The 18,652-nt window shown below is 40.5% G+C and overlaps 1 protein-coding gene across 2 annotated transcripts in view; it reads left to right on the top strand.

The window, feature by feature from the left end:
- The first annotated feature begins 4,059 nt into the window (after positions 1–4,059).
- LOC113888687 (cytochrome b5 reductase 4-like) overlaps positions 4,060–18,652 on the top strand; it is a 32,488-nt gene continuing 17,895 nt past the window's right edge. Inside the window, exons 1-2 of one of the 2 annotated variants that reach the window (XM_027535716.1) lie at positions 4,060–4,199; positions 12,739–12,820. In XM_027535716.1, the coding sequence (XP_027391517.1) occupies positions 4,125–4,199; positions 12,739–12,820 (157 nt within the window). In that variant the 5' untranslated portion in view covers positions 4,060–4,124. The remainder of the gene's footprint in view (positions 4,200–12,738; positions 12,821–18,652) is intronic. The other variant, XM_027535715.1, reaches the window with a different exon arrangement.

The raw sequence follows: 18,652 nt of genomic DNA, 5'->3' as shown, positions 1-18,652 counted from the left end.
AAATGTTAGAACAGATACTGCCAGTGCATTGCCTAAAGAGGTCAGTGTAGCTGTTTTTCTGAGTGTGCTTCCAATTGCACTGCAGCTCTGCTAGGCTGAATGAGCTATAAAATGTACCCCCTGAATGTTGCTATGGCATTTTTATTGGTATATTTAAACATTAAAGTATATGAAGTATATGTTCCCAATGGAACTGATTTAGTTTTAGTAAGTGACTCCTCCTCCTCTTTTTTTCTCCCCCAGCTTCACTGAGATTTGACCTATAATATTGTGTTAGTTTAGGGTGTACAACATTATGCTTTGGTATGTGTATATGTTGTGAAATTAAGTTGCTGTTCTTCACAGTAGTCAGCCAGTCCATTTCTTCTATCTACTCCTGGTTGGGGTTTAAAAAAACAAAATACAAAAAATAAAATCTCAGCACAAAGGAGGGGATAGACAGGTAGGTAAGTCAGTAAGTAGCCTCCTTAAATCTCCCTCTACCACTGAAAGTCATCCGTGTAAATAATCTAAAAGCAACCGTTGGGCTATGACTAGAGGATCTTGGTCTCAGCCGAGTTTCGCACCATTTGGGATTGATGTTTCATGAATCCCTTCCTACCCATCCTTGTTCTTAATGTTATTATTAGGATTTAGGTTTTGCAAAATTTATTAGTAGCCTAGCATTAATGAGATTGTATCTTGGGGTCCATAAATACTATTCATTTATAGTTAGAGGGCAGTCAGCTGTGTAAATCTGCCACACCTGAACAAAAAAATAGAGCTTTAGAAAGACATTATGTCATTTTAAAATTTAGAAAGTTGCAAAATTCTAAAAGTCAAGTGGTAAGAACTCATGGGAGACAAATCTTGCACTTTAGAAAGTGCTATTTAAAAGTCATGCAGGGTGCAGATTTGTTATTGTTTAGTTGCTAAGTCGTGTCTGACTCTTGGCAACCCTATGGACTATAGCCTGCCTGGCTCTTCTGTCCATGGGATTTTTCAGGCAAGAATACTGGAGTGGGTTGCCATTTACTCCTCCAGGGGATCTTCCTGACCCAGGGATTGAACCCAAGTCTTTTGCACTGCCTGCAGTGGCAGGCAGATTCTTTACTGCTGAGCCATCTGGGAAGCCCATGGTGTAAATAGAATACAGTAAAGCATGAAGGAAAAGCATAAAGCTAGGTTCTTTGTGACTGTTTTCTTCTGCCAGTCAGGGGTCCAAGTTTTAGTTGGTAGGAAATGCTTTTGAAAAAAAAAAAAATGGAAAGAGATAAGAGGGAAGAAGAAAAAGAGGGAAGAGAGTCTCTGAACCAGGGGAGATGCATTTTAGGACAGGTTTGAAAGTCTCATAATTAGCAAATTACTAATACTGCCAAATGTGGTTGGATCTAACATTTCTTGGGCTTTAATTCCACACAGTGAGGGATTTTATAAGCATTCCTAGTTTTGTCCATTTGAAGGGGATGAGAAGTTCTTCAGGTCTGGAGTCCATCAAAAAGGAGGGTAGATTATGAGATGATGAGGGTTGATCTAAAGAACTGGGAAGCAGTCAAGAACACATGTGGGAGATACAAGGCTCTCTGTGCTGATCAGGGACAGCTGTTAAACTGCCTGGTCATCTCTCTGCTGTTGCTGAAACACATGGATTTCCATCAGAAGATTAGATGATCGTGTGTTATAGATTTCATGTTCCTGAGAAACACTAGAACTCTGAATGTTTGGAATGCATTCTCTGTCTTTAAAAACCTATTGGGAATAACTCTGATCCTAATCATTACTTCCTTGGACTGCAAGGAGATCCAACCAGTCCATTCTGAAAGAGATCAGCCCTGGGATTTCTTTGGAAGGAATGATGCTGAAGCTGAAACTCCAGTACTTTGGCCACCTCATGCGAAGAGTTGACTCATTGGAAAAGACTCTGATGCTGGGAGGGACTGGGGGCAGGAGAAGGGGATGACAGAGGATGAGATGGCTGGATGGCTTCACTGACTTGATGGACGCGAGTCTGAGTGAACTCCGGGAGTTGGTGATGGACAGGGAGGCCTGGTGTGCTGTGATTCATGGGGTCACAAAGAGTCAGACATGACTGAGCGACTGAACTGAACTGAATCATTACTTCAGACATTTGTGGTCTGTGGGACTTTGGAGCATTAAACAATAGCAAAAATTCCTTCTAAATTGGCTGGGAAAGGTTTATGGGGAAGGAGAGAGGAGGGTGCTCTACCAGTTTCCCCCCTACCCCCATTTTCCTGACTTATTTGGAGGACTGTTGAAAGAGAGATTTGTGAATTTACCTCTTTTTGTTGCCTAAATTTCCTTTAAGTAATTTTATAAAGCAATTCAGACTGGCTGGTTATTTTCCAAAATTAAATTGGTGGGGAAACTGCAGTACCCTTCTTGGGTTTGAAATTTAACTACTTCCCTTCAAAGGTGATTATATAGGATGAACATCTTAAATTATCTGAGTTTATTTAAATTCATGGAAGTCATTACATAAAGAAGGATTAGTCCTGGAAATAAGAAAACCAGTTGTTCTCCTTGCACTCTTGAGGTGTCTTGAAAGGCTAGGTTTGTCTACTATCTAGTTTTCAAATAAAGGATTAAAAGAAGTTCACTTCCTTGGGAAGGCTATTCAGTGAGCTCTTCTCCTCTATTTGTTACTTCTATTCTTCCTTCTTCTTAAAAGATGAAAATGTACCAGAAGGTGGACTCCTTCCAGGGTCCAGGAGTGGACTCTTGTATAACACTTGGGAATGAATCGTCCAAGGAGATACATGTACTGATAGAGCAAAAGACGTCATTGGAAAGGGGAACCTGGGCAGGAGAGAGCAGGGTGAGAGAACCCAGGAGGACTGCTCTGCCATGTGGCTCACAGTCTCAGGTTTTATAATAATAAGGTTAGTTTTCCAGCTTGTCTCTGGCCAATCATCTTACTTGTGCCTGTGATTGCATCTCTCAGTCAAGATGGTTTCCAGTGCAAGGGTTTCTGGAAGGTTGGCAGGTGGGTGTCTCCTTACCCCTTATGCTCTCTCCTGAATTCTTCCAGCTGGCAGCAGTTTTGTCAGTTCTGGGTTCTATGTTGTGAGATAACACTCAAGCGGTTATTATCATGCCTGGCCATGGCAGGAATGTTTCTGTCAATGGTTTCCTAACAAAAATATAGTTAAATATATGAACAGATGAAATAAGTATTTGGGGAAGATGAAAGAATTCCTAAGATTTAAACAGTAATCTTGGTTCCTTGAACAAGTGCAGAAAAGAACTGCTTGCTTTCACAGAGTGTGCCTCAGTGACCCAGTCCCCATCTCTCATCCTTTGCTGAGATGATCGATTTATGGATGACAGCTCCATTCTTTTTCATCAGATTCTCCTGCCAGGGCAATAGAGGATGATGTGATAATATGAGAGAGAGAGGTTGGGGGAGAGGGATGGGAAGAGAGAGAACTTTTAAAATATTAAATTCAGTGTTGCATGATTTTTTGTGTGTGTTGGGAGGCAGTTCTCTTATAGGTCTTTTGCACATCTTGCAAGCCGAGGCACTGACTCTGTCTTATTCTAGCCCCCTTTTCAGAAATTTTTGCATGGTGATCATCCTTCAGTGGTACAGGTAGTGTTTCCTTCTAGAGCAAAGAAAGGAGAGATTTGTTTACTGTTCAGTATAAACAGAGATCATGTCTGCCTCCAGAACAAAGGGCAGGTGTATTTACTGCCCCTTATAAAAGGTTCGGGGCTTCCTATGCTCAAGGTTCCTTTTCCATCATGCAGCACGTTGAGTGTACAGCTGCTTATCCGGCCCTCTTCACAAAGCTCTGTGGGAACTGGGGCTTGGGAAACTTACGTAGGTGCCAAATTTTCTAGTTACTGCTGCTGATGTAAGTACTCAGCTATCCTTTGTCTCTAACCTAGGAGTCTCGTGTTTTCTGTCAGGACCCATGAAACCAGCAGCCTAACTTGTTAGCTTGCAAGTATGGTGAAACCTCAGACCCTTTATATCCTTAATACTTCTGAGTAACGGTTTGTTGAGTGGGAGGTATTTGGAAAAATTTATTAAAACATCTACTTTGTACAGTTTTTAAGAAGTTCATTTAGGGTATTATTTCTCCTTATTTGATGTAGGCTTTGTTTATAATGTCAGCCCATATATGGAGTATCATCCTGGTGGAGAAGATGAACTTATGAGAGCAGCAGGATCAGATGGCACTGACCTTTTTGATCAGGTAAGGTGCTAAAAGTGATCATTCTATCCTAGTTGGGACCACACTCTTAGGTTCAGTAGTGTGGCAGTGATAGAGAGAAAGAAAATAGTGGCATAAATTTCAGATATGTTGGCTTGAATTTTGAAGTGTGGGAAGATGCTCATAAATAGCAACTGCTCATTTAATTTGCCTATGAATTAGGAATAGAAATTTGCCTTCATCTGACAAATGCTTTATTTTGTATTTTAGTGATGATTAATAACCATGTTGTAGTACTGGACTTTACCAGTTGAGATACCTGAACCAGTTGAGTGATTTTTAGAGTTGTCTTCTGAACAAATGAAATTTAATTTCTGTTCCTTTTATGTTCTCATCCATTTGGAGATTTATTTTTTTACCAGGCTACCAGAAATACAATTTGTTTTGTATTTTAATGTACTTACACGCACCTGCTTAAATAGCCAAATATCATTTGCTATTAATGTTTTTACTGGCTTGGAAAAAAGTCATTTTTGCTTATCAGTGATACTAGGATTCTCCTTGGGAGGCTCTTATTGCTAATTTAAGGTAAATTCCCATTGTAATTTGGTATTGGTTATCTGCTAACAATGCAAGTGAAATAGAAAACTGTTTGGGAACATTTGCCAGGAAAATTTATCTACCAGATTTTCATCTCTCCTGTGTGTCAACTGGAAAAAACAAACAAAACAGTGTGAGAATTGTGATTAAGTTTTATTGGTGGCAAAATGAGAGCTGTAGTCTGGGAGACAGCATTTCAGAGAGCTCTGAGAAACTGCTCCAATGGGGTTGCGGGAGAGGTTGTATGTTTTTAGTGAAGTGGGGTACATGTAGTCAAGCTCATATTTCGGCAGAGGCTTGCTGTTAGTCACAAAGAGCAGATGTCACTCTTAGTGATTTTAATGCTTCCTAAGTGTGAGAAGATGTAAGAATTTAGGCTCATAAAATCTTCTCTTGAAATCGTCTAACTCTGTGAAGGCCCTTTTTGCCAGTTTTTACCGGAACACAGAGTGTCTCATTCTTGATCTGTGCCCTGAATTCCTTTCAGGGTATGTTGAAGGTCAGTGGCTGCAGTGGCTGATAACTTCAGGTTTGTAGAGGCAGATGGCAAGAGACCGTTTTTAGTTGGCTCCTGTAACCTCTTGATGGCTGAATGTACTCTGCCGTAGATGAATTTCCAGTAACATCTAGTCCTGTTTATATTTCTTAGTGTCATGTGATTGTAAGGACCTTATTTAAGCTTGTTGGGGGGAAATCATAAGAACTACTGTATTGTTAAGTTCTTTAGCAAGTTCTACAATCCTTTTGTTGACCAAAAAAAAAAAAATGCACTCGGGGCATTATTGAGAACTATAGTCCAGAAGCAGCCTGTCAGATAGCTTTGAGAAGGTGTTCCCAAAGAGATAAGGGAGAAACCAGGATTTATAGGAAATTTTGCTGGGAAAAAAAAAAAAACATCAATTGAATATCAAAAGATTATTACTAATCACAAAAAGAAAACCTCTCAAGTTAATGATTTTAGTGTTTTTCTATGTATAGGAAGATCAATTACTCCTTTGATGTCACCTTAACTCTCTAGAGCCAGTATCCTCTTTTTCTCCGTCCTGAATTCTCCTTGGTGGGTGGTGATGGTTTAGTCACTAAGTCACGTCCAACTCTCTTGCTGCTCCTATGGACTGTAGCCCACCGGGCTCCTCTGCCCATGGCATTCCCCAGGCAGTGCTGGACTGGGCTGCCATCTCCTTCTCCAGGGGATCTTCCCAACCCAGGTCTCCTGTATTTCACATGGATTCTTTACCGACTGAGCCGCCAGAGAAGCCTGAATTCTCCTTAGGGCATGATAGCAGGCAGCTGTCGTGATTGATCGCTTTATGGCTACAAGATCCTTGTTTATTAAAATGGCAGGCTGCATTCTTTGTCCACACTAGTTACCAGATTGCTGCATTCCCCTTATTTATGACTTTTCCTCACAGAATGAAACTTTATATTTTAGAAACGATAGTGAAACTTCTTGTATCTTTAAAATTTAGTATTTGAGTTGTACAAAGAATGTTAAGTAATCTCTTTACTGTCAGACTTCTGTCTAGTTTTTTTTCTCACTCCTGATTACTTGTTTAGTATCTCCAGTTGTTGGATGGACAGTGTGATAACCTGTTGATACTTGAGCTTACTGCACCCTCAGATAACATCAACTCATATTCTTCTTCCCTTTTTCCCTCCTCTGTTTCCTGTTTCTGGAAATGAGAACTTGAAACCACTTGAGTAGTCTTTGCCCTCTCTCGTTGTGTTACCGAATCAGTCACCTGGACTTGTGCCCGAGTGTTAGCCTAGGCCGAGACCCCTTGTCTCAACCAGGGAGGTTCTTTTTTTGCTCAGATTCATACAACCAATGACAAAACCAGTGTTGAGACTGCAACAGCACAAGCTTTATTCAGTGATCAAAGGATGGAGAAGCAAGAACTAGTTCGCGGATCAATTTCTTGACCCTGCTCAGGCTGAGACACCATATATACAGAAGGTTGAGGTAAAATGGAGGGAATTTGATAAAGAGTGGGAGGAATATTAATGACTTTTCTGAGACAGGGGTGTGGTTTGGATCCAGAATGAGGCAACACTCCTTTTCACTTGTTTTTTTGGGTTCTTCTGGTTGATGTCATGGCAATTGTCAGCTGTTGTGGCACTGGGGGATGTGTCCCTTAGCATGCTAATGTATTACAGTGAATGTATAAAGAGGGCTCAGTCCACTGGAGGTCAGCAGGTCTTTTGCCATTTGGGCCTAGTTGGTTCTAACCAATTCTTTAGAAAGTTCTTTAGGAGCAGCTTCGTCCTTTTCTAATTGGGCCAGAAACTCAGATAAGGGTAGTTAGTTTCCACATGAGGGATGGGCAGGGTTATGATTCTGGGGCAACATTCTTGGTAACAAAGGTGTCCCAGTATCCAATTTCTGGTAAAATTCTGTGATTCTGTCTTTAAATATTGCACCTTTTCTCTTTCCCCACTGCCTCTAGTCAGGTCATCACCACCCTCTCTCACCCGAGTATTTTAATACTGCCCTGATACCTTTACCTTCAGTACCATTTAGATAACATGACAACTAAAGTAGTATTCTCAGAGACAGTTGTCTTAGAACCTTGCTCTGCAGCTCTCGGAGGCTCACCATTGGCAGTTGTTGACTGAAAATAGTCACAACCTGAAAAGTGAGAGTTCTTAGGACTTCATTCCCGGAGGCAGCATCTCAAGTAGCTGCAAGGAGGCAGGGAAGGAGTCAGATTTTATAGAAGTGTGCAGCAAAGGGGGCAGATAGTCTGAACATGAAAGATTATTGTTAATTAAGGAAAGCCAGATATCTCAAACTAAGAAATTTAGCACTCTTCTATACATGGGACAATGACAGACTTTATTTCCTTGGACTCCAAAATCACTGCAGATGGTGAATGCAGACACAAAATTAAAAGACACTTGTTCCATGGACAAGCTGGGACCAACCTAGACAGTGTATTAAAAAGCAGAGACATTACTTTGCTGACAAAGGTCCCTGTAATCATGTATGGATGTGACAGTTGAACTATAAAGAAGGCTGAACGCCAAAGAATTGATGCTTTTGAACTGTGGTATTGGAGAAGACTCTTGAGAGTCCCTTGGACGGCAAGGAGATCAAACCCATCAATCCTGAATATTCACTGGAAGGACTGATGCTGAGGATGAAGCTTCAGTACTTTGGCCACCTAATGCAAAGCACTGACTCATTGGAAAAGACTCTGATGCTGGGAAAGATTGAGGGCAGGAGGAGATGGGAATGACAGAGGATGAGATGATTGGATGGCATCACCGACTCGATGGACATGAGTTTGAGCAAGCTCCAGGAGATAGTGAAGAACAGGGAGTCCTGGCGTGCTGCAGTCCATGGGGTCACAAAGAGCTGGACACAACTGAGCAACATGGAAGATACTAGCTTCAGGGCTTACTGAAATAATTTCCTTCAGTGAAGTGTTTCTTAGCTATCTAGGGCCAGCATCCTGCACCCATCTGTTTTTACATCCCCTATCCCTCATCTGTAGAGAGTGGCTGTAGCCCGATAGCAAGTATTCTCCTTTTTTAATTCCCTTTTAGAACTAACACCCAAAAAAGATGTCCTTTTCATTATGGGGGACTGGAATGCAAAAGTAGGAAGTCAAGAAACACCTGGAGTAACAGGCAAATTTGGCCTTGGAATATGAAATGAAGCAGGGCAAAGGCTAATAGAGTTTTGCCGAGAGAACGCACAGGTCATAGCAAACACCCTCTTCCAACAACACAAGAGAAGACTCTACACATGGACATCACCATATGGTCAACACCGAAATCAGATTGATTATATTCTTCGCAGCCAAAGATGGAGAAGCTCTATACAGTCAGCAAAAACAAGACCGGGATCTGACTGTGGCTCAGATCATGAACTCCTTATTGCCAAAGTCAGACTAAAATTGAAGAAAGTAGGGACAACCACTAGACCATTCAGGTATGACCTAAATCAAATCCCTTATGATTATACAGTGAAAGTGAGAAATAGATTTAAGGGACTAGATCTGATAGATAGAGTGCCTGAGATGGAGGTTCATGACATTGTACAGGAGACAAGGATCAAGACCATCCCCATGGAAAAGAAATGCAAAAAACCAAAATGGCTGTCTGAGGAGGCCTTACAAATAGCTGTGAAAAGAAGAAAAGTGAAAAGCAAAACATAAAGGAAACATAAAGCATCTGAATGCAGAGTTCCAAAGAATAGCAAGGAGAGATAAGAAAACCTTCCTCAGTGATCAATGCAAAGAAATAGAGGAAAACAACAGAATGGGAAAAACTAGAGATCTCTTCAAGAAAATTAGAGATACCAAGGGAACATTTCATGCAAAGATGGGCTCGATAAAGGACAGAAATGGTATGGACCTAACAGAAGAAGAAGATATTAAGAAAAGGTGGCAAGAATACACAGAAGAACTGTACAAAAAGATTTTCACGACCAAGATAATCACGATGGTGTGATCACTCACCTAGAGCCAGACATCCTGGAATGTGAAGTCAAGTGGGCCTTAGAAATCATCACTATGAACAAAGCTAGTGGAGGTGATAGAATTCCAGTTGAACTATTCCAAATCCTGAAAGATGATGGTGTGAAATTGCTGCACTCAATACACCAGCAAATTTGGAAAACTCAACAGTGGCCACAGAACTGGAAAAGGTCAGTTTTCATTCCAATCCCAAAGAAAGGAAATGCCAAAGAATGCTCAAACTACCACACAATTGCACTCATCTCACACGCTGGGAAAGTAATGCTAAAAATTCTTCAAGCCAGGCTTCAGCAGTACGTGAACCATGAACTTCCAGATGTTCAAGCTGGTTTTAGAAAGGGCAGAGGAACCAGAGATCAAATTGCCAACATCTGCTGGATCATGGAAAAAGCAAGAGAGTTCCAGAAAAACATCTATTTCTGCTTTATTGACTATGCCAAAGCCTTTGACTGTGTGGATCACAAGAAACTGTGGAAAATTCTGAAAGAGATGGAAATACCAGACCACCTGACCTGCCTCTTGAGAAACCTGTATGCAGGTCAGGAAGCAACAGTTAGAACTGGACATGGAACACAGACTGGTTCCAAAAAGGAAAAGGAGTACGTCAAGGCTGTATATTGTGACCCTGCTTATTTAACTTAATGTAAAGTACATCATCGGAGAAGGCAATGGCACCCCACTCCAGTACTCTTGCCTGGAAAATCCAATGGACAGAGGAGCCTGGTGGGCTGCATTCTATGGGGTTGCTAGGAGTCGGACATGACTGAGCGATTTCACTTTCACTTTTCACTTTCCTACATTGGAGAAGGAAATGGCAACCCACTCCAGTGTTCTTGCCTGGAGAATCCCAGGGACGGTGGAGCCTGGTGGGCTGCCGTCTATGGGGTCACACAGAGTCAGACATGACTGAAGTGACTTAGCAGCAGCAGCAACAGAGTACATCATGAGAAACGCTGGGCTGGAAGAAGCACAGGCTGGAATCAAGATTGCCGGGAGAAATATCAATAACCTCAGATATGCAGATGACACCACCTTGTGGCAGAAAGTGAAGAGGAACTAAAAAGCCTCTTGATGAAGGTGAAAGTGGAGAGTGAAAAAGTTGGCTTAAAGCTCAACCTTCAGAAAACGAAGATCATGGCATCTGGTCCCATCACTTCATGGGAAATAGATGGGAAACAGTGGAAACAGTGGCAGACTTTATTTTTGGGGGCTCCAAAATCACTGTAGATGGCGATTGCAGCCATAAAATTAAAAGATGCTTACTCCTTGGAAGGAAAGTTATGACCAACCTAGATAGGATATTGAAAAGCAGAGACATTACTTTGCCAACAAATGTCCGTCTAGTCAAGGCTATGGTTTTTCCTGTGGTCATGTATGGATGTGAGAGTTGGACTGTGAAGAAAGCTGAGTGCTGAAGAATTGATTATGTTGAACTGTGGTGTTGAAGAAGACTCTTGAGAGTCCCTTGGACTGCAAGGAGATCCAATCAGTCCATTCTGAAGGAGATCAGCCCTGGGATTTCTTTGGAAGGAATGATGCTAAAGCTGAAACTCCAATACTTTGGCCACCTTATGCGAAGAGTTGACTCATTGAAAAAGACTCTGATGCTGAGAGGGATTGGGGACAAGAGGAGAAGGGGACGACAGCAGATGAGATGGCTGGATGGCATCACCAACTCGCTGGACGTGAGTTTGAGTGAACTCCGGGTTTGCTGCTGGACAGCGAGGCCTGGTGTGCTGCAGTTCATGGAGTCGCAAAGGGTCAGACACGACTGAGGGACTGAACTGAACTGAACTGAACCTGGGCTCACTGGCTTACATGGGAGGGATGTAACGGCTGATGACTGTGACAGCCTTAAGTTCCTCAGCTAACAGCTGCTTCATTGCAGGCATTGTTCTCTCTTTTGGGGGCCCTCCAGGCTCAGAAATGCACATTTGAAGGCCTGAAGTCTCTGATGGCTGTTTCATCCTTGTTTATTAATGTGGCAGGAGATAGTCCATTTCACACAGTATAATACATTTAAGGTCATTAGTCTGGCTTTTGAGGGCCTAAAAGTAATGTATCAAGGTAAATATTCTCAACATGGACCTTGCTTTGAGCAAACTGAAGTGCTTTGAGCGAATCGCTAGCTTTGACAAATCCTGTACCTTTGCCTCTTTGAATATCTTTTTCCTTCATCTATCTTAAAATTCTACATAGCCCCAGAGATGGTACTTTACACATAACTGGATACTCTATAAATATTTGGTAAATAAAATTTAAATTTCTATTAGTGATTGCCCATTTATAATTACATATATAATTTTTACATATTTTCTATTTTAGTGTAAATTTATATATTCAGGAAACGTACATAAAGATTCTGATGATGGTATTATTTGACCTGATTATTTTAATTATTATATAGCATTTATTGAATAATATATTATGATTTTCTGTTATGATCTTTTACAATTGGTCTTTTAGGTTGTTCCCAATATTTTGCTAATATAAATAGTGCTATGATGAGTGTCCTGGTGCCTGGATATTTCTGTATATGTAAATATTTTCCCAGGTAAATTCCAGAATTACTAAATAGAAGAGTTGCATATTTTAAGATTTTTAGTGTATATTGAGAATATGTCCTCCAGAAAGATTGTTTAAATTTAATTCCCATTTTTAAGTCTGGCAACAAATACTGTTAGTTGTTTTCCTTGAGATGACAGTTTCACTCTGTTCATTTTGAAGAAAATGTCTATTAGATACCCAAGTCCGAGTAACTAGTTTATAAGTCATGCATTTTCTTTTACGTATAAACATCCTTTCAAGAAAAAACAGTTTGATATGCAAATCAAACAATTGCCTAAATGTTTTTCCTCAGGGAAACCATCTTACTTAGCAGCATAAGTGTTTTTGAGAACTTCCCATTTGTCACACAGCGTATAAATAAAGTCCTGAAACCAAGGGTTCAGGTTTAAGAACGTTTTTTTTTCCTACCTCAGGAAGGATATTCTCAAATGAAACCAATTCCCTCCACCCCCATGAGTCTGTGGTGGTAAAGAATATCATGGTTGAGGCCACTGCCTTGCTATATGCTAAGATGCGGTTTTACCCACATTGCTTTTTCAAAAACTGTTGCAGATGTTAACACAGTGAAAAAGGTAAATAACATCTTAGTGTTACTGAATTGGCCAAAAAGTTCATTCAGGTTTTCCCATAAGACATTATGGAAAAACCCAAATGAACATTGTAACCAACGCAGTATTGACACTAGTCAAGACCTTATGGGTATCTGGGCATCGGGATTCTCCAGAGGTCTACGGATGACACTTGGAGAACATTTTTCTAAACCATCCCTGCATATGCTCTCATTCTGTCCCTCCTTTGTTGGCTAATTGAATCTGCTTTTTAGTTTTTCAGAGCAGTGTAAGAATGTCTAGTTTTGATCAGAAAAAAAATGGTAGCATCTCATGGAGTTGGAGTCATGTTGCTTTTATATTACTTTTCTCCCATGCCAGGTTCATCGTTGGGTCAACTATGAATCCATGCTGAAAGAATGCCTGGTGGGCAGGATGGCCATGAAACCTGCTCTTCCTAAAGGTACGTGGATCCAGGGATAAACTGGCATTGGTGTTCGACACAGGTGGACTATCTTTTAGAGGGATTTCAGCAAATAGATTTAAATAAATGACTAAATCATTCTCATTTCACTGGCCTCCTAGTCCAGCCACTATAAAGGTTTTTCTTAAGTTATTTAGAATGAAACAGTGACTTTACCTGAAAAATTTGACTGTTTTGAGAGAACTTTCATAGTGTGGGGAATAAACATAATTGAAGTGAAAGGACTTTGTTTACTCGGGTTTTGTTAGTCTTTTGTTACAAGACTATGTAACCAGTCTCGTTACATACAGTAGCTTGAACACTTGATTAGAGTTGACTTTTAGACTAGTTTCCTAGAGTGTAATTGTTTGAATATGTAACTGTATTCCCGTGACTCAAAAATCAGAAAATATAAAAAGTTATACAGTGAAATTTTCCTTCCCATCTTTATCTCCCATTCCTTGACTATTTATCATAGACAACCTATATTCTGATTTTAAAGTACTTTTTTAAAAAAAACCCATTTCTTGCCTTTACCTTGACAACTGCCACTCTGCAATCAGCATGGTGTTGGAGAGCATCTCTTTACTCCTAAGCTTCTTTTGCAAAGAAGTGCCTTTGCAAAGGTTTCAACATGCAGTAAGAGTAGCAGAAGCACTTTGTGTAAGTCCTTTACTGTAGATGGAATGGAGTCATTTATTTTGAACAACTCTTGATTTTGACATCCAAAGTAGGAGTAAATTGGCTTGTTTGACCTGACTCTGCTACTATTTATGTAGTTAAGTGAGTTTTGTATTTCCAGGCTTTATTGATGGAGGCCTCCATTGGCTGTGTCAACCTACCTAGATTTGAACCCTTGTTCCATGGCCTGTTAATGGTGCCATAAAGATGGCTCTTTTTATCACTGAGCCTCGAGTTTTTTTTTTAATCTATGCAAAGATTGATAGGGCTAATAATTCATATGAGTAAATCAGCATGATAACATTGTAACAGATACTCAAAAAGGCTTTTTTCTTTCTACTAATACTACTACAAAACAAATAAGCATTACACGTACATAGGCAGACTTGAGAAGTATTGCAAGTTCAGTTTCCGACCTCCACAATAAAGCAGATACCACAGTAAAGGAAGTCACATGAATTTTTTGGTTTCCCAGTGCATATAAAAGTTATATTTGCCCTCTACTATAGTCTATTAAGTGTGCAATAGCAGTATGTCTACAAAAACAATGTGCATACCTTAATTGAAAAACACTTTTGTATTGCTCATCCTGTTCGTGATGCCAGTTGTCTTCTGTTCATACTGTTTGACTGTTTGCTGAACCCAGGGTAGGCAAGGCAGAAGCTACAAGGCTGGAAGGAGATTCGAGGAGCTATAAGAAGTACAGACACATTTATTCTCTCCTGGCTGGAACAGCAGCCATAACACAACCTCTCTCCTGGCTGATGCAGCAGCCATAGCAGCAGCCACAACATAACCATAATGTAGCCATAACAGAACCATAACATAACCTTGAATAACATAATCATGATGTCATTCCAGTGTAGCCTCAGTGCTGCATCAGCCAGGGTTTTCATGGTGAAACTCATACAGGCGTACCACACAAGGTAGCCCATGACCAAGGGAGCACCTCATGGGCAGTGCTAAAAGTGATCTCAGCTATTACATAATCATTTACAAATCGTAGGGCAAGAGTGAGAGGCCATGGGACGAGAGAGCCTGACCATGCCATCTTGGCTAATTTGCTCTTTCCCTTCAACTTTATTACTGAAAAAAAAAAGCAGCCATCATCTGAACCTTCAGCAAGTTGTAATCTTTTTGCTGGTGGAGTGTCTGGCCTTGATATTGATGACTGCTGACTTATCAGGGTGGTGGTTGGTTCCTAGAGTTGGGGTCAGCTGTGGAGTTTCTTAAGATAAGACCACAAAGGAATTTGCCACATTGATTGAGTCTTCCTTTCATGAATGATTTTTCTGTATTATATAGACCTATTTGATAGCATTTTACCCACAGTAGAACATCTTTCAAAATCAGTCACTAGAGAAGTCACTAGTGAAGTTGCTCAGTCGTGTCCAACTCTTTGCGACCCCATGGACTGTAGCCTACCAAGCTCCTCTGTCCATGGGATTTTCCAGGCAATAGTACTGGAGTGGATTGCCATTTCCTTCTCCAGGGGATCTTCCTGACTCAGGGATTGAACCTGGGTCTCCCACAATGTAGACAGACGCTTTACCATCTGAGCCACCAGGGAAGTCAGTCCTCTCAAATACTCCTGCTGCTACTTTATCAACTGAGTTTATGTAATGTTCTAAATCCTTTGTTGTCATTTCAACAACGTTAGAGGCATCTGCACTGGGAGTAGGTTCCATCTCAGGAAACCACTTTTGAGCTTATCCATAAGAATCAACTCCTCATTCCAAGGAGGCGGTCCTAAGATGGTGGAGGAATAGGACAGGGAGAGCACTTTCTCCCCCACAAATTCATCAAAAGAACATTTGAACGCTGAGGAAATTCCACAAAACAATTTTGGAATGCCAGCAGAAGACAGCAGGCACTCAGAAAAGCAGCCCATTGTCTTTGAAAGGAGATGGGGAAGTCTTGAGGCTACTGTAAAAATAAGACTGAAAACCAGAAGCAGGAGGCTTAAGTCCAAATCCTGAGAACACCAGAGAACCCCTGACTCCAGGGAACATTAATTGACAGGAGCTCATCAAATGCTTCCATACCTACAAGCACCACCCAAGGGCCAACAAGTTCCAGAGCAAGACATACCATGCAAATTCTCCAGCAACACAGGAACATAGCCCTGAGCTTCAATATACAGGCTGCCCAAAGTCACTCCAAACCCATTTACATCTCATAACTCATTACTGGACGCTTCATTGCACTCCAGAGAGAAGAAATCCAGCTCCACCCACCAGAACACCGACACAAGATTCCCTAACCAGGAAAACTTGATAAGCCATCTGTACAACCCCACCCACAGCTAGGAAACTCCACAATAAAGAGAACTCCACAAACTGCCAGAATACAGAGGCCACCCCAAACAGCAATATAAACAAGATGAAGAGACAGAGGAATACCCAGCAGGTAAGGAACAGGATAAATGCCCACCAAACCAAACAAAAGAGGAAGAGATAGTGAACCTACCTGATAAAGAATTCCGAATAATAATAGCGAAAATGATCCAAAATCTTGAAAACAAAATGGAATCACAGGTAAATAGCCTGGAGACAAGGATTGAGAAGATGCAAGAAAGGTTTAACAAAGACCTAGAAGAAATTAAAAAAGAGTCAATACATAATGAATAATGCAATGCTGCTGCTGCTAAATCGCTTCAGTCGTGCCCGACTCTGTGTGACCCCATAGATGGCAGCCCACCAGGCTCCCCCGTCCCTGGGATTCTCCAGGCCAGAACACTGGAGTGGGTTGCCATTTCCTTCTCCAATGCATGAAAGTGAAAAGTGAAAGTGAAGTCGCTCAGTCGTGTCCGACTCTTAGCGACCCCATGGACTGCAGCCCACCAGGCTCCTCCATCCACAGGATTCTCCAGGCAAGAGTACTGGAGTGGGGTGCCATTGCTTTCTCCTGAATAATGCAATAAATGAGATCAAAAACACTCTGGAGGGAACAAATAGTAGAATAACAGAGGCAGAAGATAGGATTAGTGAAGTAGAAGATAGAATGGTAGAAATAAATGAATCAGAGGAAAGAAGAAAATGAATTAAAAGAAATGAGGACAATCTCAGAGACCTCTGGGACAATGTTAAACGCCCCAACATCCGAATCATAGGAGTCCCAGAAGAAGAAGACAAAAAGAAAGACCATGAGAAAATACTTGAGGAGATAATAGTTGAAAACTTCCGTAAAATGGGGAAGGAAATAATCACCCAAGTCCAAGAAACCCAGAGAGTCCCAAACAGGACAAACCCAAGGTGAAAACACCCCAAGATACATATTAATCAAGTTAACAAAGATCAAACACAAAGAACAAATATTAAAAGCAACAAAGGAAAAACAACAAATAACACACAAGGGGATTCCCATAAGGATAACAGCTGATCTTTCAGTAGAAACTCTTCAGGCCAGGAGGAAATGGCAGAACATACTTAAAGTGATGAAAGAAAATACCTACAGCCCAGATTACTGTACCCAGCAAGGATCTCATTCAAATATGAAGGAGAAATCAAAACCTTTACAGATAAGCAAAAGCTGAGAGAATTCAGCACCACCAAACCAGCTCTCCAACAAATGCTAAAGGATATTCTCTAGACAGGAAACACAAAAGGGGAGTATAAACTCAAACCTAAAACAATAAAGTAAATGGCAACAGGATGATACTTATCAATAATTACCTTAAATGTAAATGGGTTGAATGCCCCAAACAAAAGACAAAGACTGGCTGAATGGATACAAAAACAAGACCCCTATATATGTTGTCTACAAGAGACCCACCTCAAAACAAGGGACACATACAGACTGAAAGTGAAGGACCGGAAAAAGATATTCCACACAAATAGAGACCAAAAGAAAGCAGGAGGAGCAGTACTCATATCAGATAAAATAGACTTTAAAACAAAGGCTGTGAAAAGAAACAAAGATGGACACTACATAATGATCAAAGGATCAATCCAAGAAGAAGATATAATAATTATAAATATATATGGACCCAACATAGGAGCACCACAATATGTAAGACAAATGCTAACAAGTATGAAAGGGGAAATAACAATAGCACAATAATAGTGGGAGACTTTAATACCCCACTCACACCTATGGATAGGTCAACTAAACAGAAAATTAACAAGGAAACACAAACTTTAAATGATACAATAGACTAGTTAGACCTATTGATATATATAGGACATTTCACCCCAAAACAATGAATTTCACCTTTTTCTCAAGTGCACACAGAACCTTCTCCAGGATAGAACAAATCCTGGGCCATAAATCTAGCCTTGGTAAATTCAAAGCGTCTTTTCTGACCACAATGTAGTAAGATTAGATCTCAATTATAGGAGAAAAACTATTAAAAATTCAAACATATGGAGGCTGAACAACACACTGCTGAATAACCAACAAATCACAGAAGAAATCAAAAAAGAAATCAAAATATGCATAGAAACGAATGAGAATGAAAACACAACCCAAAACCTGTGGGACACTGTAAAAGCAGTGCTAAGGGGAAGGGTCACAGGAATACAAGCATACCTCAAGAAACAAGAAAAAAGTCAAATAAATAACCTAACTCTACACCTAAAGCAACTAGAAAAGGAAGAAATGAAGAACCCCAGGGTTAGTAGAAGGAAAGAAATCTTAAAAATTGGGGCAGAAATAAATGCAAAAGAAACAAAAGAGACCATAACAAAAATCAACAAAGCCAAAGCTGGTTCTTTGAAAGGATAAATAAAATTGATAAACCATTAGCCAGACTCATCAAGAAACAAAGGGAGAAAAATCAAATCAATAAAATTAGAAATGAAAATGGAGAGATCACAACAGACAACACAGAAATACAAAGGATCATAAGAGACTACTATCAGCAATTATATGGCAATAAAATGGACAACTTGGAAGAAATGGACAAATTCTCAGAAAAGTACAACTTTCCAAAACTGGACCAGGAAGAAATAGAAAATCTTAACAGACCCATCACAAGCACGGAAATTGAAACTGTAATCAGAAATCTTCCAGCAAACAAAAGCCCAGGTCCAGATGGCTTCACAGCTGAATTCTACCAAAAATTTAGAGAAGAGATAACACCTATCCTACTCAAACTCTTCCAGAAAATTGCAGAGGAAGGTAAACTTCCAAACTCATTCTATGAGGCCA

The sequence above is a fragment of the Bos indicus x Bos taurus genome, unplaced genomic scaffold, assembly GCF_003369695.1.
Source record: "Bos indicus x Bos taurus breed Angus x Brahman F1 hybrid unplaced genomic scaffold, Bos_hybrid_MaternalHap_v2.0 tig00000990_arrow_arrow_obj, whole genome shotgun sequence".
Lineage (NCBI taxonomy): Eukaryota > Metazoa > Chordata > Mammalia > Artiodactyla > Bovidae > Bos > Bos indicus x Bos taurus.
Note: the sequence above shows the minus strand (reverse complement) of the source record. Positions and strands in the feature narration are given on the sequence as shown.